A 21,765-nucleotide genomic window follows, 5' to 3' on the forward strand; every position below is an offset into this window, starting at 1 on the left:
ATGATCTGGTGGTAGAAATCTCCTGTGACAGTCAAACCAACACGTTTTCCTTCCGTGTTTTAGTTGGAAAGCATCAGTGTTATCTTGACAATATGGACATGATAGCCTTCCATGCGTTGTCCATCCAGATAACATACCATATGCTGGAAAATCACTTATTGTCCACATTAGTACTGCCCGCATTTGAAAGTTTTCTTTACACGAAACATCGTATGTTTCAGCACCTTGAGCCCATAGTTGTTGCAACTCATATATTAGTGGCTGAAGAAACACATCAAGTGATCTCTTAGGATGCTCTGGTCCGGGAACGAGAATCGAGAGAAACAAAAACTCTCGTCGCAAGCACAAGTTTGGGGGTAGGTTGTATGGTGTAAGAATGACTGGCCATAGAGAATACTGTCTTCCACTCTTGCCAAACGGGCTGAAACCATCAGTACATAATCCAAGGTAGACATTTCTTCTCTCATACGCAAAGTCGGGATACTTTGATTGGAAATGCTTCCACGCTTTTGCATCTGAAGGATGTCTGATCTCACCATCTGTTGAGTGCTCCGCATGCCATCTCATTGGTTGCGCTGTGCGTTCAGACAGATACAGCCTCTGCAACCTTTCCGTCAAAGGCAAATACCACATCCTTTTATATGGTACTGGAACTCTTCCACTCGTATCTTTATAACGAGGCTTCCCACAAAATTTGCATGAAACCCGCTGTTCATCCGCCCTCCAATAAATCATGCAGTTGTCTCTGCATACATCTATTACCTGATACGATAAACCAAGACCAGCTACGAGTTTCTGAACCTCGTAGTATGAGCCAGGAGCTACATTATCTTCGGGTAGAATACCTTTTACATAATCAGCAATCGCATCCACACAGTCTTCAGCCAAATTATAATCCGTCTTAATGCCCATCAATCTTGTAGCAGATGATAAAGCTGAATGACCATCTCTGCAACCTTCGTACAATGGTTGCTTTCCAGCATCCAACATATCATAAAATCTCCTAGCTTCGGCATTGGGTAAATCTTCCCCTCTAAAATGATCATTTACCATCTGCTCAGTACCTACACCGTAATCTACATCCGTTCTAATTGGATCTTCTAATCTAACCGCTGGCTGAGGTTCGCTAGTACTACCATGTTCATAATCAGTTTCTCCATGATGATACCAAATTTTGTAACTTCGTGTAAACCCACTCAAATATAGATGAGTCCAAACATCCCATTGTTTAATAACTTTTTTATTTTTACAATTAGAGCAAGGACATCTTAACATACCTGTTTTTGCTTCCGGTTGTCGGTGAACTAACCCCATGAATTCGGTTATACCTTGTTGGTATTCTTCCGTAAGCAATCTCGTGTTCGGATCCAAATGAGGTCGATCGATCCAAGAACGAAAATAATTTGAAGAAGACATGTTTTTTATGAATCAAATTCGTGTGTAAAGAAAGTGAGAGGGAGGATGAAGATATGGAGTGAATGAAGAGGAAGAGGGGTGCTGGTATTTATAGTTGAAATCCTGCCGACAGTCCGAGGAAATTCCGACGGAATTCCGATGCAAACGGCTAGTTCGTCGGAATTTCCTCGGAATTTTTAAAATCCCCCAACGGCTCTCCAACGGCTCTCTAACGTCTATAATATTTCCTCGGAATTCATCGGTTTTTCCGAGGAATACTAGTTTCCTCGGTATTCTGTCGGAATATTCCGACGAGATGAATTTTCCTCGGAATTCCGTCGGAATATTCCGAGGAAATTCCGAGGAAGCCAAATTTTGTGTTTCCTCGGAATTGCCTCGGAAATTCCTCGGTATATTCCGAGGAATTCATTTTCCGTCGGAACGTCCGTCAGAATACCGCTGTTTTCTTGTAGTAATTGACGGAAAAGACAAGTCAATCAAAATGAATATTCTGCAAAAAAAAAACACAAGTTTCATGTAATTAGAAAAAGATAAATTGCATTGTATAACCTTCAACCAAATTATAATTCATTGGATGACAAAAAAACTCTAAGTTGCAAATATGTATTGTGTCTTTTATATAATAATATTGTTATACTCTTATGTATCACCGGTAAAACCTTCACAAACAAAATACATTTTAATTAATAACTAGATTTTAACTTGCACATCCATGCAGATACTTTTTTATTTCATAAATGTATTTGATATTATTACAAATGTTTTAACTATATAATTTTAATTATAGTATTATATATTACATAACCCTATATTATTATTATTTATATTTCTTACTCGGCATTATTAATATATAGTGATTTGTTTAATACATTTTACTTTCTTATTAATTTATATTACTTATTAATATATTTTCGAGTTAGATACAATAAAATAACAATATGAAATAATCAAATAGATAACTTCCTTCAAAATATGTTTTTTCTTTAATTTATTCATTTTGCGATAAGAAATTTTTAAAATTTATTTATTTATATTATATAAAAGAAATATGCTTAAGATAATTTATATTTGCATGTTGTGTTTTAAAAAAAAAAAACTTCAACATATATTGTTTTAGTATTTTACGGGATTTATAAGTAAAAATATTGTTTTGCTTTATATAATATAGCCCTATTATTTTAGTAAATTTTATACCATCTATCATATAATTTAAGTAAATTTTATGGATACATACATGATATGTAAGTTTTCTTTTTATTTTTGATTAAGATTTCAAAATATTTGATTGCTTTAGTTTTTACAACAAATATAGTTTATTTTTTCTTGGTGCATTTTAAAAGTTTATTCTTTACTATTTATGATTTTATCTTTTGTAAAATTTCAAATATTATCATTTGAAGTTTTGAGAAATTACACTACTATTTTTGAGTTTGGAAGACTACATGAATTTTAAATTTGTTTTTGTTACTACATTAATACATTATTTTATAAAAAATATTTGAATATTTGGTAATATTTTCTAAATTTTTTTTTAACAGATTTTTCAATTATTAAAAAATATTATAATGAAAATTTGATTTGTCATTAATATTTTAAATGAATTACCAAATTTTCATAGTTTTCAAATAACATATTTTTAAAAATAGTATATGGACTAAAGGTTTTTATATAGTACTATATTTTTTTGTATATAAACATGGGGGAAATTCACTTATACTACTTTGGTGATACCATTATTCAAATTTACTAGTTATTGGGAATATGAATCATTATCTGCGGGTCCCGCCCTGTTTGACCCGCTCTGAGTGATTTGAAAATTTTGGTTCGTGGGTGCGCATGCGGATTGAGTGATTTTTATACGAGCCGGGTGCGGGTCAGCTAAAATTCACATGCGGATACCCGCCAACCCGTTAAAATAAAAAAAAGATTTTTGTTTAAAATATTATTTTTAAACAGATTTTTTTAAAATTATTTAATTTTAATAATAAATAGATAAGTATTATTATTTTTAATAAAAAATATTTAAAATATTAAATTTTATTATTATTTTTAATAAAATATTTAAAATACAGAAATTTTATTATTATTTTTAATAAAAATATTTAAATTAATATTTTTTTATTATTAATATTATCTGCGGGTCTAGCATATTACCCGTGGGTTTAAGCGGGGCGGGTGCAGGTTTCATATTTTCTTCTTACAAGTCAAATTTTTTGAATCGAAAAAATCAGTCAACCCACGGGTTAGCGGGTCAAGTGGGGTGGGTTTGACATCCGCAACCTAGCTCTAAAGTTTACCACCAATAAAGAAACATTTTCAAAAATACATTTTTCATTAGATAGTAAAAGTCTCTTATACCCTTCTTCTTTATATATATAATAAATAAATATTTAAATAAATTAACAATTTTTAAAAATAAAAATAATTTTTTTTAATTTTTTTCAAATTAAACTATTTCGAAATTTGAACACTAAACCTAAAACTCAACTCTAAATCCTAAACCATCAATCCTAAACCCTATATTATTTTTGAAATACGAATCCTAAACCCTAAAACCTCAACTCTAAACAGTAAACCCTAACAATTAAACTCTAAACCCTAAAACATCAACTCTAAACCCTAAAACATCTACTCTAAACCCTAAACCTTAAACTTCAACTCTAAACCCTAAACTATCAACATTAAACCTTAAACCCTAAATCCTAAAAAATTAACCCTAAACCCTAAAACATGAACCCTAAACCCTAAACCTGCAACTCTAAACCCTAAACCCTAAAAGCCTATAGTTGATGTTTTATGGTTTAGATTTGATGTTTAGGGTTTAGGGTTTTAGGGTTTACGTTAGGGTTTAGAGTTGATGTTTTAAGGTTTAGATTTGAAGGTTTATGGTTTAGGGTTTTAGGGTTTAGGGTTCGAATTTCAGAAAAAAATATAGGGTGTAGGGTTTAGAGTTGATGTTTTAGGGTTTAGATTTGAAGGTTTAAGGTTTAGGGTTTAGATTTGATGTTTCGGGGTTTAGGGTTTAAAATTGATGTTTCAAGGTTTTTGGTTTAGAGTTGATGATTTAGGGTCTAGAGTTGATGTTTTAGGGTTTAGATTTGAAGATAAGGTTTAGAGGTTATGTTTCGGGGTGTAGGGTTTAGAGTTGATGTTTCAAGGTGTAGGGTTTAGAGTCGATGATTTAGGGTTTAGAGTTGAGGTTTTAAGTTTAGATTATTTAACAATAAGTTTTTTTGTCAAAGTTAATCAAAGGGTTATAAATGTCTTTTACCCTTTATTAAAAATGAGAGTAAAAGTGGTTAGTGTAAACATGAAAAGTAGTAATTTGAAAATGATATTTTTAGCAATTTCCCTATAAACATTTTGAACAATATATTACTAGATGATAACCCGTGCGCATGCGCGGGGTAAGTTTTTATAATAATGTTTGTTTATTAAATGATTTTAACATTTTGCAACAATACAATTTTTATCGATTATAAAATGACGAATGCAAATGTTCGTCTCTTAAATATAGTATCGTTTAATTATTTTAAGATTTTGTATGCACAAAAAGAAATTAAGTTTTGCGGCAGACACAAATCACCTAAATCAAATAGGCAACATCGATTGTATAATGACAAAAGGGAATTAGTTTTCTGCTCTCGATTTGTTTACTATTGACTCTCTATAAGTGATTTTATTTTCTACCTCTATAAAATTGTGTTTTAGTTCTCGTCTTTGTTTCATTAATATGTGTTAAGTTTTTTTTTTTAACTTCTTTTATGAATTCGGTGAATTACAAAAGTGTCAAATTTTTTTTAAAAAATGGACATCTGTAAAAATTAGTTTCACTCCATATACATATCTAAGAATCAAAATTTTGAAACAAAATCACCGGCAAACTATATTAACAGGTTAGTGTTCAAATCACCTGTTATAGAATATAAGTGCAGACTCGAAATATAAATGTCTGTCTAGTATATATTTACCAGCTCTGTCTAAAAATCATCTAATTTTAGAACAACAAAACAAATTACTTATTTTACCAGTTTGGATAATATTTGAATCCGAAAGGGTAATATCCAAACTCAAATAGATATCCGAAGATAACCAAACTTAAGTATACTTAACCCCTATATCTCTAGTTTACTTCTTTTATTTTATTCAAAATATTTATATTAATGATGCTTATTGCTCAAAATTAGATAATATACATATAATTATGAGTGTTTCAAAAAAAAATACATATAATTATGAACAAAATCATTTGCTACTCACTTAAAATACATATCAAGCTCGTGTTTCTTGCATTAACAAAAATTGCATCTAAAATTTCAAAACAATATTATATTACTAATTTTTTTTTTGACAGCAAACATTTACAGACTCATATTGACCCTGTAAACCAAATTGGTAACTCTGCATCCATGTGAACGACGAAAAACGGTTGTTTCCTAGCATTCCGTGCTAAGCTATTCGCCCATAGGTTCTCCGTCCGTGGTACATGATCGATGTCTGAGTTGAAAAAACTTCTTCTCAAAAGCTTTATGTCCTCCAGGTAACTTCCAAATGCTGGTCATTCTTCTGGTTCCAAAACCATTTTCAAGAATTGACAACAATTCGTTGCAAACGTAACCTGAAACTGTCTTAAATTCTTCATACATTCCATTGCCCAAATTAATGCATCCACCTCCGAATGGAGAGGTGAAAGACATGCCCTTACATACCTGGCCCCTAGTAAACCATCAAATCCTGGTAAAGTGCTATACCAGCCTTGTCCTGAAAATAATTCCTTATCCTTCCATGAACCATCTGTGAAGCACCATCGTCCTGAGTTCGGTTCTGTGGATCTGTTCTGGACCTGATGTTCCCTTATTTGATTCTTGGCTACCTGTGCCTCAGCCCACAGTGTTGATTCCAATTCTGCTATTTTCAATTTATCCGTTGGATCAATATCTAGATTGCTAAACACTTTGTTGTTCCGACTTTTCCATATATACCATAATATCCATGCAAACTGGTGGTCATCCATCTTTGGATTGACTTTCCAGAATAGATAATCCATATTGGCGAAAAAAGAACTAATAGGAAAAATATTAGGATTCGATGGTAACTTAGATAAAGCCCAGACTTGACGTGCTGGAGGACATTCAAAAAACACATGGTTGATTGATTCCTCCGGGTCTCCACAGCGAGCAACACATATATCTCCTTGTATTCCCCTAGTTTGTAGATTTTTCATCACCGCTATACATCCTGAAAGGATTTGCAATAAGAAATGTTGGATTTTCGGGGAACACCTCACTTTCCAGCAGAAAGCTTTTAATATATCCTCCGTAGGCCCAATCAAATCTGGTGGTTTTTCCCTGTTAGGATAGACCCGTTCCACTTGATAGCCCGATTGAACCGAATATTTCCCATTTTTTTGTGAAATGCCATCCATTCCTATCTTCCATTGTAATTCTACTTAAAGTATACTTTCTATAAAGTATACTTTCTATGAGTTTTACATCATTAGGATCCACCAAAGCCATGATTGCCTGTAAATTCCATGTTCGGGATTCCGATATAATATTATATTTCTAATTACGAAATTAATGAATATATTACTAAAAAAATATTTAAAATTTTAAGTAAGATTTTGTTAGATTCTTTCTCAGCAGATTTTGTTATAATTAAAAAAAAAATTCAAATTTATAGTTGGTTTATTTTTAGTATAAATAATCAAATATGTCATATTAAATAATTCTTTAAGTGGTCCTACTAGGACTTGTTAATTGTAAACCCTGTTCGGGAACGCGCTAGGCACTAGTCGGGCAGTCGGGTTGGGCCTAGCGCCTAAAGAGAAAATCGGGGATTATCGGAAATTATGTGGGGCGGAATTTTTAGATTGTTTCCTATGTTATAAAACGTGTTAATCTTTAATTGTGTATAACATTAATACATTTTCATGTTTAAGACTGTATAAACACGCAAATATAATATATACACTTAATATAGTGTATTTTTCATCAAAATTATGAATATAAATGATATTTATAAAATTTTAGATCAAATAAATAAATAAAAATATTATTAAAAAAAAATAGATTAGGCGTCCGCTTAGGCGGAGAAAATTGGATATCCGATTTTGTAAACCGATTTGGCATATATCAGGACGGAAGAGTGACGCGTAGCGCCCAGACGGCCTCCTAGGCGGCTAGGCGGCCTAATTTTAGAACAGAGATTGTAGATAAAAATATGACTCTAAATTAATAGATTAGATTTGTAACTGCAAAAGGTACAACGTGGTCTTTCATTAATCACACATCTTCTTGAATTGCTTTCTTCCCACGAGAAAGGCAACCAATTGTGGTAAAAAAAACATAAAGGCGTACACGGTGAGCAGTCATAACAACATTTTCATTTCTTTTCCTCTTTCTCTTAAATCAGTGATTCTCAAAATCATGTTTGGTCACTGTTTTACAGATCCAACGGAAGAATGACGACGGCGGATCGGAAAAGTAACTCCGTGTCGGAAAAGAGAGATCAGATGAAGACGACCTCTATATGGTGGTGAAGAACAATGACGGTGAGCCAAGTGAATGTGTATCAGCATGTCTAAAAAATTAGAAAAATTGAAGAAGATGAAGTCGGCGTCTATACTGTATTCGGTGAAACGAATAGTACAGTATATATTTTTTAGTGTAGCTATTTTTTTTTTACGAAGTGTAGCTATTTATGTAAAGGTATCAAACTATTTAAGACATATTTATATATTATTCCTTAAAAATGTAATAATTTGTCATTTCTTCAAATTTGATAGTTCTCTTCTCTGACATTTTGTGTCATTGATTGTAATATGAAATTCATACTATATTTGTTTATGTGTAGAGGTCAAAACCAATTTTGGTTAGATAGCAAATAAACTCTTATATTAGTGTACTATACTATATTTCTATACAATATTGGTTTATGTATAATGATCAAAACTAAGCATTTACAAAGTCAACTTTTATCATTTCGTCAACCAAATCCACACAGATATAAATTCACACAAGTTTCTCTTATATGCTATTTTCAGATGATTATATAGTATATTCCAATATCACAAAATAGTATACAATTTTCAGATTTTTATTTTATTTTTAAAATTATAAATATATAATATAGTTTACATTTGAGTTTCGGTTTGGGTTTAGTGATAATTGTTTAAGGTTTGGTATTTTAAAATTTGGTTTGGGTTTAGTATTTAAGAGTTGTGTGTTGGGTTAATATGAAATGCATTCTTTATTGAAAAGTCTTTTATTTTATCTATTCATTTTACTGTCATTCAATCACATGATTATAGTTTATATTTGAGTTTAGGGTTCAGGAATTATGATTTAGTATTTAGCAGTTGGAGTAGTGTTTAAGGATTATGGATGTGGTTTTAGTGTTTCTATACTAACTAGAGATTTTTCCAGGCTACGCCCGGGTTTATTCAAATAAAGTTGTATTTAATATCTATGTTATAAAAATATAAATAAAACTTAAATTAGAAATGAGTAAAACTTACAATTTATTTTCTTAATATCTAAAATATATATGGGATGGTGAACAAATGCGAAATAAATAAAGAATTTGTTAAATCTTAGTTATATCCAAAATATATTTTCTTACATATTTAGGTTATTAAGAAAATATATTATTAATCTCCACATCACATATTTCTTTGTTGTGTATATTATTTATATCATATATATGTTTTTATATGTTATTTAATATTTTATAATATATTTTCTTATGATTATAATTTATTTTTTACAATTGTACTAAGTAAAGCTAATTTAAATACTCATTGCTTTAAATTAAAAAAAAACTTTAAATTTTTTTGTATGTGTTAAATACACTGAAAAATCTATGAAAATATTATTATTAATATATATTTTTGCCAGCAATTATTATTACTATATTGTTTGTTTAGTTATAAGAAAAAAATATCTTACAATCTAGCTATAGTTAAAATATTAATCTGGATTAAAACTAAATCAAAAATTATAATCAACATATTCCCAAGAGATTCACAATTTATTTAAATTTTATTTTTATATATTAGTTGGTTTTAAAATTACTATTTTTTAAAATACAATCATGTTATTACGTTGTTATTAAAAATGATTTTTTAGATACTAATTAGGGGAGTTTTGGATATATTTTTAGTCCAAAACTATGATCCAAAAACATTATAATATATTTTTAGTCCAAAACTATGATCCACAAACATTATTTTCTTATTATTATTTTTTCCAGTAAAAACATTCTACAATCTTGTACTAATATCACAAATTGAAAATATAAATGATTTCTAATTTGATATAGCCTTATTATTTTAATTTCCATTATAAATGGTCATTTAGTTTTCTTCTTACTTCGTGTCTTTAATATTTGTTTTGTTAAACTTCATACACTATTTTTTAAAATCTTTCTTTACTTTTTGTGAACAGAAATTTTAAAATGTTTGTTGGCCATTATTGTTTAATGTGGTACGGTTAATCTTGTAGGTGTCTTTAGAGAGGAGGCAAAAACTCATCAACTGATTTTTTTTTATCTTGTGTGGTTCAGTGGTTCTTTCATTCTAGTTCTCTTTGTTAGATTCTAAGTCTTTCTTTCGTTAGTTTTTTGCGATTGTTTAAATACCAAAAGTAAAGATTACACATTAAGATCAAAGATGTAATTCCAGTAAAATACCAAGTAATGGAAAGAGTACAAAGAACTCTGCAATAAACTAACATGGTGGAATTGAGACAAAACAGAAGTACATAATTTCTCATGATAATGATACGATCATGTTCTGCATATTACAATTCCAAACTGTATCACAAGTAATTTGTCAACATGATTCACTCACTGAGCTAGTTTGTGTCTCTTTATCCTCTCTAGCGCACCCAAAGCCTCTTTACCGTCTTGCTCTCACTTTCTGGCAGGTCCTCCAAACACAGCATCTCATAAGCGAACTCTACTTTGTCTTCTCCAACAGATTCATCATCACTCTTCAGGAAGCTCAGTACCTTGCACATTCCCTGTCACCAGCTCACAAACCCCAGTTTTCTTGCACCATCTTTTGATGTAACTGTGGTAGACATTGGGGACATGAACTGCCTCTTCAACGCTGCCAATCATCTTCTGGCTAACCTGCTTTATTCAGATAGTGTTTTGCCTCCTCCACATCTACCAGCTCGTTTTTTTGCGTCGTGTTCGGTAGCAGAATGAAATGAGCCTGAGACAAAAATATCAAATGCGGTCATGTCAGTCAGCTTCCAACTGTCAAAAGTACAACAAATGGATACTCAGAATTGACCAGAAAACAGTTGCTTGTGAGCTGAACCTGATTGTAAGAGATTAGAGAGCAAACCTGACTGTAACCTACGGAGACGCGTCTCTTGATCCTAAGCATTTCTCTGTGTCTTCTTTCCCACGTTGCACCTAAGACTCATGTTACTTGGTGTAACAGAAACTTCCAAACCAGCTTCTTCCTTTTACATATTAATCAACACCAAACTTATATAATTAATCACACTGATATATATATATCCCATTGTATACACTGAAAAACTAAGCTGGATTCATTAGATTCTCTGACTCCAAGTGACAACAACGAAGGGAAGACAGAAGATAGATAGTCATATATTATAGATTATAGTAAAATTTGTATACGTACCTTTGTTTGTTTTTCTTGTTGGTTCGCAGCTGCACCAACTTTTAATCTGGCCTCCTCTTCCACACATGCGTGATTCCAAATACTTTATATATGCAATGAGTAGTGCCACAACCATTCTATCACAATACATAACGGAAAATTCATATGGAACCAAATAAATCCATACAAACCAGCTATAGAATAAGAGAAAATTGAGACAAAAAGTAAAAAAAAAAAGAGTAACACAAACAATGTATAGTTTCAAGACTTTTGTCTACTAAAAGCTGATTAAAAATGCAACGTTACCTTTTACTAGAGAGAGCTTAGACCTCTCCTTTCTTTTTTGTTTCATAGCTAATTTGTTAATGCATCTCAATTCGACTATGGGATCATCAAAACAGATGGAAACTTTGTTAAAGAATAACTTCTCTACAATGAACCAGTAGAAATGCAGTACAGAAAATGGATCATACCTCATAGCCGTCTCTGAAGATGCAACACTTGGCCTAAATAATTGCAACTTGTGAAATGCCTAGAAGCTCAAATATCAAAATATGTCAGAGATCTTTAAGCTGGGATTGAAGAATATTACACTTCATGAGATATTTGGGGTTTCTGAATTTGCTTTGTCTGCGTCCATTATCGTTGTGAGAAGTGAAATAATAGATATGCGAATCAGTTTCTTGTAGCTCCTCGAAAACAGGAACATAAGAAGCATTAAACCATTTTAAATCCTCAAATATCTGAATCTCAGTAGTGACTCCTGACGTAGTCTAGCGAACCATGACTTCATTGCCGCATTAGTTGATCTCGTTAGTGAGAAGATGAAAGATGACTCTCTTGGGGGCCTTGGAGTTGAGAGCAGTGGAAATGACCATTACTGAAGTAGCAACAAAGTTATTAGAGAAGAGACAAAGATTGTTATATGTGAGTTTGGAAACCACATCATAGCTTCTTTCCATGAGCTTTGAATGTAGGTGGTGAGAGGAACACCAAGGCAGTAGAAACTGTTTGGCCCTTTCTTGGCAGCAATCTGGGCATACTTGGAGCTCTATGCGGTAACATAACACATCTGTCCTTCGAGCGACTAAATAGTGGCCTTGAGACTCATGATCATGGTGGCACTGTCACACTTCATAACATCCTATATTATAGTGCCAAACTTCAGATTCATAGCTGTCCTGTGTGATGCCTCTCTTACTGATATCTTGATTACCTTCAGTGAATGTGACAGTGTCTGGTTGGTCCTCAAAACCAAGGTCAATGCATCCAATTTTCATTCCAACCTCATGCTCAAGGATAAAATTCCCATTATCCTATACACCAACTGAAAACAATGACAAAAACAAAAATTAATCAAATAAGCATGAAATCATCAAAACCCTGATGAGAAAGATGTTATAAGTCAAACTATTGACCAAATCAGATTGTACGTAGTGAAAATGCTGTAGTTATTGAATTCTAGAGAGGACGGGTATAGAGCTTCTGGTTGTTTCACAATCATTAGACAGAGGCTAAGAAACAAAATTGGAACTTTTTGATAGTTTTAGTTTTAAGGAATCAGACATGCAATACAGATCCAAGCTTTGAGTTAGGCAGGTAGGCCAGAGATCCGAGAAAGCTACCCAAAAAAATTTCCTTAAGAGTAAGACCTTGCGCTAATCTGAAAATAAAAATTGCGGGGACAAATCATTCAACGTAATAAGACTCTGAGAATGATCTTTCGTAAAAAAAAAGAGTTATATCCAAAGATTTTTCTGAAACTTACTCACGAAAAACATTTTCATTCTTGGGGTGCTCCTTCAAAGTAAACTCACAAAGGTAAAGAGCTAACAATCACCATAGCTTGAGATTCTTGAAAGCAGGTTTATGAGTGTGGTTCGAAGTAAATTTCTACGAAGAGACGGGAGCATTTTATATATGAGGAGAAAGAGACGAAGGTAGAACGAAACAATAAAGATGAGATTTAATAGCGTCATTGATTGATGAAGACGAGGAAGCAGTCACGGAGTTACTATCGCAACTGGTGAAGACGAAGCTTAAGAGTCGGGATAGGGAAGATGAGCTCCACGCTCACACGAAATTCTAGGCGAAGCATTAACAGGCTTGAACTGGCCATTTCTGTAGTTTATCTTTGGACAGCCTAAACGAAGACTCAGTTTCTCTCTTCTTTCGACAGAAACAGTTATGACGTGGCAAAACAAAATTTCACTATTGGTTGATTTTTTATAGTGACGTGGATAACTTTAGAGTGGAGGATATTCTCCTTTTAGTATTGTTAGATTCCGTAATTCGTGTGATATGGAGTAAAACATTCAGTGCATATATATGTAGTCAATCAATGTGTAATTTGGATGTCTATTTTTCCCCTGCTCTTGGCCTATATTATTTGCTATATTTCTAAGTCACCGGCAACTTGTACAGACCAAGGATAAAACCGGTATAGTTAAAGCACAATTGCTAGATAATTAATTATGTCAAAATCAATGTTTTGAACTTAATTTTTTTTCCAAACTTAGTCATTTCGCAAAATCAAAACTAAGAATAGAAGAAAAGAAAAGAACCTTTTCTGTAGAAGATGTGTTTCTTCAACTCCTAAGTCAAAAGAAAAGCTATCGCTCTCAATAAGATTCAAATGTGTACAAAAAATAATAAAAGATTAAACCTTTTAAGGAGCCATCAGTCCATCGACCGTGTAAGAAAGTGATTTCATCCAATCCGTTTTCAGCAGCATTTTCTGTAACGTCCTCATTATATCATATCCTGGATCCAGTTTCCGTTGCCAACCCTTAAAACATAGCTCAAAAACCTCGGTATTATGTGTACGAAACCTCTGTAAAGCATTGCTTTAATCACAAAGATGAATGCTTTGTTCCGAAGAAAAATAAGATATTTAAAACTCACCTCGAGAACTAATGTTGTAAACAACACGGTGGAGACATTGCCGTCGATATTAACTCTATGATTTCTCATTTTCTCGAACAACTCGTGCATACCTTGGTTCGAAAAAGCGTGTGGCGACATGAAGCGATGAGGTTGGAGATTAGCGCCTAGCGCCATGGCGCTTTAAAGCGAGCGCTTTGTCCACCTGCAACAAAAAAAGGTAACTACAAAACCATACATATATCTTCCCTTAACATAAGAAAGCTAAGACATGTAGAAAACCAAAAACACCAAAATATAGAAAACACCAACTGAAAATACCAAATTAAAATACCAAATTCAGATAAGAGTAGAAAAGCTAATGAGTTTAACTTAAAGGTTTGTAAGGTTATTATATAGGGGATGAAATAGGCTTAGTGGGATTGTGTGCTAAGTTAGTGGGATTGTGGATACCCTCCTCTACACGCCTAATACATGATAAGAGTATATTTAGATCCACTAGATATACATGATAAGTGTACAATTTTGAATCAATTTTTTTTTTTTTAATATAGGTACAACAAATCGCCGCTTTTAGCGCTTTAAGGAAATAAAAAAAGCGAGGAAAAGCAGGGATCTATGTACCTCGCCTGGCAATGGGGTCCCAAAGCGTTGAGATCGTCGCCATGAGGCGCTTAGCGCCATGGCGCCAGAAACGCTCGCTTTTTCGAACCAAGGTGCATACAGTCTGCTGGGTGAACTGATTCTCCTTCTGCTGTTCCCCAGAATCTAAACACTTCTTCTACCTCCTGTCACAATATGTGTTATATATAAATACAAACACCACAGAGATGAAGAAACTTTTGCATGATGCCAAGAACGAAGATATCACCTCCACAAAGGTCTGTGGGTTAGGACAATTCTGTTGTTTAGATAACTTAAGTGTTCTTTCTGCAGCAGTCCGACCATCTCTACGTGCAACCGCCTTGAAAAAACCAAGTAGGTTGTCTCTGTCGGTTTTCGAGAGTTCTGCAGTCATGCCAACGTCAAGGAAAATAATGTGCACCGTTGTTCCTGACAAGAATGTTCCCAGGATGCATATCAGCATGAACAAAGTTGTCCACCTGAAAGAAAAACAAGAATGAGATGAGAGATTCTTTAAAGTTATATAAGTAACTGAAACGAAAGGATTCAAGAGGCAGAACCAGAAGCATCTTCAAGAGAGCATTAGTTCCGATATGAGCTACTTTGGACTTAAGCCATTCATGTCCTTCAAAGCCATCAACATAACGAGCCACGCTCTCTCCGTGCTCGAAAGACTCAACCAAAACAGAGGGATGCACAAGCGGAAAGACAGGCTTAGGGAAAGATGCATCTTTCCACCCACGAAAGTTGTATATAAACCGACTCAAATGAGAAGCTTCCCTTGAGAGATCAACTTGAGACAACATGTAGAGGCTAAACTGTTGCACACACTCGTCCAACCTAAACCAGTTCAAACCCGGGACGAAAGTAGTTAACTTTGCCGCCATTTTAATTATCACAAAGTCTCTCGTCATTGTTTCCTCAACGCAAGGATGCCTAACTTTAACAGCAACTTCAGAGGACTTAACCTTATGTCCTGGATACTGAAACTTCAGAGTGCCTCTATGGACTTGAGCTATGCTCCCAGAGGCTACTGGCGCCTCGTCAAACTCCTCGAATATGTCAGAGAGCTTACGACCATATTATGCTTATCCTAGGTAAGTTCCATTGGTGGGTAGAGTATCTACGAAGAAGCCATTTCAAAGAGAGTTGCTTAACTACATAGCTTCGGGTGAGGAGACGGTGACCTAAAGATCTTCCTTTAGCGTAAGGGAGAAGAGCCAATGAATGATTCTGACGATACCCATTACTCAAATTTCTAAACTGAGGCAAAACTAGAGAAACCTTGACACATGTTCCATGTTTCTGGTTAGAGTAGAGAGATTGTGTGTATCTGGTTACCACTTTAGTGAGCAAGAATCTGCAGAAAACAAAAAGGGTAAAAAGGTTGAAACTTTGTAACTTTTGATTGCTCAAGGTTCATCGGATTCTGAAACAGAGACGAACCTAGAGAAGAGGGTCATGGCGAGAGAGAAGAAAGGTTTTCAGACAGGGGAGCATTGTGTCATCGATTTTGAGTCAGTGTTATGGTACAACAGTAAGTCGCCGTTTCGTGGGGGAGGTTCTGGGTTTTGGAGGCAGGAGAGGAGACGATAAGGAGGTCGGTGATTGGTGCGAGGAAGGAGAGAAGGGATCCACAAAACGCCACCTCGTGGGCTTCACGCTATAGATTTGTCGTCGGTCTAAACAATCACGCCGACTAAATATCTTCTGTCATTTACATATTTAGTAATAAAATATAGGAGAATTTGCCAAAACTAATCCACAACTTGACTTTAACTCCAAACCTATACCCAAACTTGAATCAAATGCAAAACTAACCTAAAAACCTTGTAAAATTATAGTCCAGTCCCTTGTGACCAAACAAAAAAACAGAAGCTATTTTTACGAATATAGCCTTAGTAAGTAGTCTGAATCGTCTAAGATGTTGGAAATCGTCTGGACAACTTCAAAGTAAGTCTTTTGGTGTAGCTGATCTTAAAAATAATTTATAAATTTAAAAAAAAAATATTTTGATAAGCGAAAAATTAAAATCATGTAATTATAAACAGTTTTAAGTGATATAAATTAAAGTATAACAAAATTGAATTGTTTTCAACATAGATGAATGTAGGTAGTGAATCATGGTATTCTTTGGTCTAGGGTTTGGCAACATATGTTGTAGTATTGTATGTATTCTTAGGGTTAGATTTTGGAAAGCTTGAATGTTTTTTTGAAAAATTATTTTTTTACCTATACGTGTTTATTTTTGTGTATAGTAAACACTTTTGAAGTTTAATTTGATTTGATGAAGTATTTAGTTAGTTAATTAAGTTTAAGGGTTATGTTTAGGGTCTAGACGACTTACATTTCAGTCGTCTGGTGAAAAAGTTAAACCCTTTGTAGAAGTGTTCTAAGTCTAAAATAGAGAAGAGACTATCATTTCTACTAAGGAAGTAGCTCCTTATTTATTGAAGAAAAATGTCTAGGATTTCATAATAAGGTGGGTCTAATTCAATGTCTAATGGGCCTTGAAGGGATGTAAATCCACCTCCAACAAGTGACGTGATATCTTGATGATGCAGAGATATTTTCTTAACCAAGAATGGTTTCCAGTGTAAAGTAATCTAAGAATCCATAAACCCTTTGTAAGAAGTAGAGCCGGCCTTGAGTAGAAACAGGCCAAGCCCATGCTTCCGGCCGCCAAATAATAAGAAGAAAATCGGCCGCATTTTTACAAAAGTTTCTTTAGTTGATTTGGTTAATGCATAGCATTATACTATTAAAGGTGAACGGTTCGATACCTTTCCTCTACTACTTTCTTTATTCCATTTTTATTTGTAATTAATAGGCCAAATTTTGTTGTTTTTGCTTCTAGCCCACCCTTTCTTAGGACCGGCTCTGGTAAGAAGTGTTCTAAATCTAAAATAGAGAAGAGAAGATATTTTCTACTAAGGAAATAGTTCCTTATTTATAGAAGAAATATGTTTAGGGTTTCATAATGAAGTAAGCCTAATTCAATGTCTAATGGGTCTTGAGGAATGTAAATCCACCTTCAACAAGTGACGTGATATCTTGATGATGCAGGGAGATTTTCTTAACCAACCACAAACATTGCAAGTTAAGGAAGTTTGTTTGTATGGGGAAATTGTAAGTGAATGGGCATGCCTTTTTGGGACAAAAAGAAGGCCATTTAAGCATGTTTGATAGTATTTCTCTCATCTAATACTAGATTTGTCAGCCCTCACTCATCCCTAGCCCAACCTGATTCTAGGAAAGCTAATATTTACGTATAAAGACATAAAATCAACCTTTTTTTGTGATAAATAATAAACCATCATATTATTTGAAGCAATTTATAAGAAACATAATGAGATCAGAGGCTCATATACTTATAAAATCCATTTTACATTATGTGAAAATCAAGATACTTTAGGTTTGATCAATCCTTTTGACTCGAAGTACTCCGTCATCTCATCATACATCTCACTGATCCCATATTCAAATCGAAAGCCTTCCTTGATGAGTTTTTCCGAGGATAGCGTCAGTTTCGCACTTGATAAGCACTCTTCAAATCTGCACCAAATTTCACAACCCAAAAAAAAAATCAGAAAGTGTTCAATTAAAATTTTGCAATTTCTGTGGGGAGATAGATATGCTTACTCTGACAAAACATTGTACTTAGTATATCTTCGCCTGAGAAAATCCGCAATCTCTGGAACATTTGTGTTGTAATAACAGCAAATGTAGCGACCAGAAGCTGTTTCTTTCTCCGCAAGAAACATATGTGCACGAGCTAGGTCGTCCACGTGGATGAACGAGATGGATCCAGATAGCTTCTGCATTTCCTTGAGACCGCTCAGATGCATTTCTTTCCCTAACAACAAAAACCAATCATCTTGATTGTGAAACTTTAACAGAAGTGGTCAAATAGTATTATGATTCATGTTTACCAGTGATTAAAGACATCGAGAGAGATAAACTGCTCGGAGGATCAGAGAGGAGAGAGTTTCCGGCTATGAGTGCTGGAACCACAGTAACGAGATCAATCTTATTCTCTTCCGCAAATTTATAAGCTTCCTTTTCTGCTAAAGTCTTTGAGACTGGGTAACCCTAGAAAATAAAAACAGAGAGAGGTAACTGAACTTAGTCGGGGAAAAAAAAACCTATCTTGTGCAGCAAGAAATTGTTATTACCCAGTTAAACGGCTTCTCCTTTGTGAGAAAATCAACGTCAGACCAGTTTTCTTCGGTCATCACAAGTCCAGGTTCCGAAAGGTTGTTGATAGAAACCGCAGCAGCTGAAGAAGTGTAGATCACGCGCTTGATTGAGTTCGATTTTAAGCAAGATTTCAACACGTTGATCACTCCTTGTACCGCTGGTTTGATCATGTCTTTCTGTACATTTATTTAAACACAAACAAGATAATTCAAAATGTTTATATAAAAAGCATGCACATATATGTTTAGGACCTTGACCTCGGGATCTTGAGATGTAAAGCTGATTGGTGTTGCGACATGGAACACATATTCACAGCCCGAGATTGGTGAAGTGAAACTCCCTTCATCCGTTAAATCCGCCTTGAAGATCTTGAGGTCCCCGAGCTGTTGAAGTACCTTAAGGTGAGCCATTTTCTTCTCATTCTCTGCAATTTCAGAATAGAGTCAGTAAACACACAAAATGACTTGAGACAAGAAAGAAAGAAGAAACAAAGAACCTGGATCTCTAACTGTGGTGTTAACTTTGTAGCCGCTTTGAAGCAAATGCTTGATCAGAATAGAGGCTAAGTTTCCTGTGCCACCGATGACACAAGCCTTCTTAGTTCCGGTGGTTACAGCGGTCTGATCAACGGTTGCCATCTAATTAAATTCTTAAGACACAGAAATTTTATATTTTGTTTGTTAAGAGGTTAACGTCTTCAGCCTTTTATATAGGAAGTAAAAGAAAAAGTTGCAAAGCTTATAGAGTCTCTGCTCATTTGGTACAACCATTGATCAAAAGGCTTTTTAGAGGGTAAGCACGTGTGACCGTTGACACAACTAACTTGTTTACCTTCTTCCTCTTCCAAAATTCTCACCTAAGAATCAGAAGAAGCCTCGGAACTTTTTATTGACTTGCAGATGTGTTATCATTTACTAAGTTATCACAAGATTTTTGTAACAAAAGAGTTCTTCATTAACCAGTTTTGATCTTTTGACTTGAAATTTTGCAGAAAAAACCCATTTGATTAAACATAATACCGAACAGTTCTTTACGTTAGAAATATCCCAAAAACTGAAACTCTATGGCTAAGATCTTATTCATATTTCACCTAATTGCCTTAGGCTTGACAGTAATTTTTTTTTTTTTTTAATGGTGTTTGTATATGTAAGCAACAAATCCAATAAAGAGGGTTTAATATGAGAGAAAGCGATCAAAATAAACCAGAAAATTACAAAGTAAGTAGATCATAAAGAAGAGAAAGTAAATGCTAAGTTGAAATAACAGCATAGACATTGGCACTGAAACCCAATCGAATCTATCATTCGAATGGCTTGTTCTTGGATGCTTCAGCGATCATAGAGGTAACTTCATGCAAAATCTTAGCCTTCTGCAACAGAAACTCAATTTCCTTAGCCCGCAGCATCTTAACCTTCTCTTCAACTCTCTTCTTGGTCTCAACGGGGACCAAGCTCCATCTCTGTTTGACATAATGCTCATCAACACCAAAAGCGGCAATCCCTCTAACAAGAAACGAGTTCTCAAACCAATCAGATTTCTCGTCGGCACGAACCAACACTCTCTTACCATCATCATCGGCAAGCTTCTTGGTCTTCTTTTTGGACACACCGTTGGACTTAACAGCAGTGTCAAGACCCATCCCATCAGGTCCCCAGATGTAATTGCACAATCTATAAGACTTGTGATCATGAGGTTTGGTAAAAGAAGGCTTCTCTTTACCCATATACTTCTTCTTTAAGCTCCTAAGCTTATCCATGAACTGGTTCTTACTAACCTCAAAGCTAATAGATTTCTTGATGTAATCGTAGTAAGCATTAGTGTCGTCGTAAGGGGAGTTCCCTGTATCGTTCTTGAAATCGATCATACCTTGCAAGACAGCGATCTCGTCTTCTTCAGTCCATAGTCTCTGGAAAGCAGGCTTCTTTGAATCTTCTCCTATCTTCTTCGCCCGTTTCGAGTTCGTGTCCCTTGAAGTCCCTTCGCTCGGACGCTTCGTTCCTGACTTGTCCTTCTTGGAGGCTACGATAGCCTTTCCAGATCGCTGATTCGGAGGTTGTTCGGTGTCGGAATCGGTCTCGGTTTCAGATCCAGAATCTATATCGGAGGCTTGTTGTGCGGCGGAGGAGGAAGGAGCTTTGACGGGGAGTTCTTCTTCTTCCGACGAAGAAGCATCATCGCTTGAAGATGCAGCAGGTGGATTTTCTAAAGGGTCGCGTTTCTTCGTCATAGGAGGTCGAGTTTGCAGCCAAAGGAATACTATAAAGGATTGTTTCAAGTGTTCGATGTCCCTTCTTCCAAGAATGTTACGCTGTTAGCTATTTAACGGTTTGCTTTCTAGGTCTATGCAATTGGGATTTTACATAAGGTTAATTATACATATGTTTGGTTATCTTCGAATATCCATTCGGGTTCGGGTATTATTCGTTTGGGTTCGGGTATCCAATTTCTCCTTATTTAATATCCGTTCGGGTATTTTGCTACTTCGGTTCGGATTTCAGTTCGAGTTTTTCGGATCGGGTTCGGGTGCCACTTCGGATATCGGATAAAGTGCCCACCCCTACTAATTAAGTTGTTTGTTTTTAATAACTTACCTTTCTAATATGGATTACTTGCGTAAGTTGAAATCATTAAATATGCAAATAACTTATTGACAAAATTTGGTTTTAATAACTTACCTTTCTAATATAGATTACTTGCGCAAGTTGAAATCATTAAATATGCAAATCACTTATTCACAATATGGATTACTTACGCAAGTTGAAATCATTAAATTTTATCGATTTAGTTTACCCTTGGGCAGGACATAGAATTAAAACAAATATTAAAAACTTTCCTTATTATTCAAACGGTAAACTTGCGCATGTTGATATCATATTTATTATATTGCTTACAAAATATTTTAATGTTTCTAATTAGGTTGTTTGTTTTTAATAACTTACTTTTCTAATATGGATTACTTGCGTAAGTTAAAATCATATCATATGCAAATCATTTTTTGACAA

The 21,765-nt window shown here is 34.3% G+C and overlaps 2 protein-coding genes and 1 pseudogene across 2 annotated transcripts; all 3 read right to left on the reverse strand.

The window, feature by feature from the left end:
• Nucleotides 1-7,627: 7,627 nt before the first annotated feature.
• On the reverse strand, nt 7,628-16,026 carry LOC106350739 (annotated as a pseudogene).
• A 1,811-nt stretch (nt 16,027-17,837) lies between these two features.
• On the reverse strand, nt 17,838-19,478 carry LOC106352233 (anthocyanidin reductase). Its single transcript, XM_013791897.3, has 6 exons — nt 19,260-19,478; nt 19,021-19,187; nt 18,739-18,939; nt 18,496-18,655; nt 18,206-18,419; nt 17,838-18,118 (listed from the first exon to the last, which is right to left on the reverse strand). The coding sequence occupies exons 1-6, from the start codon at nt 19,399-19,401 to the stop codon at nt 17,965-17,967; spliced, it is 1,038 nt and encodes a 345-aa protein (XP_013647351.1). The 5' UTR covers nt 19,402-19,478; the 3' UTR covers nt 17,838-17,964.
• A 430-nt stretch (nt 19,479-19,908) lies between these two features.
• Nucleotides 19,909-21,102, reverse strand: LOC106348832 (probable transcription factor At1g61730). The gene has a single exon (XM_013788648.3). It carries the CDS (start codon nt 20,988-20,990, stop codon nt 20,064-20,066), a length of 927 nt encoding a protein of 308 aa, XP_013644102.1. The 5' UTR covers nt 20,991-21,102; the 3' UTR covers nt 19,909-20,063.
• Between the last annotated feature and the right edge of the window lie 663 nt (nt 21,103-21,765).

Source organism: Brassica napus, chromosome A3 (genome assembly GCF_020379485.1).
Source record: "Brassica napus cultivar Da-Ae chromosome A3, Da-Ae, whole genome shotgun sequence".
In the NCBI taxonomy this organism is placed as follows: domain Eukaryota; kingdom Viridiplantae; phylum Streptophyta; class Magnoliopsida; order Brassicales; family Brassicaceae; genus Brassica; species Brassica napus.

What these genes read in the sequence shown, in the direction of transcription:
- LOC106352233 (XM_013791897.3), bottom strand. Translation starts at nt 19,401, where the DNA reads ATGGCAACCGTTGATCAGACCGCTGTAACCACCGGAACTAAGAAGGCT. An exon ending in TTACATCTCAAGATCCCGAG is followed by an intron (nt 18,940 to 19,020) that starts GTCAAGGTCCTA and finishes ATAAATGTACAG; the next exon opens with AAAGACATGATCAAACCAGC. An exon ending in AGGAGAAGCCGTTTAACTGG is followed by an intron (nt 18,656 to 18,738) that starts GTAATAACAATT and finishes TTTATTTTCTAG; the next exon opens with GGTTACCCAGTCTCAAAGAC.
- LOC106348832 (XM_013788648.3), bottom strand. Translation starts at nt 20,990, where the DNA reads ATGACGAAGAAACGCGACCCTTTAGAAAATCCACCTGCTGCATCTTCA.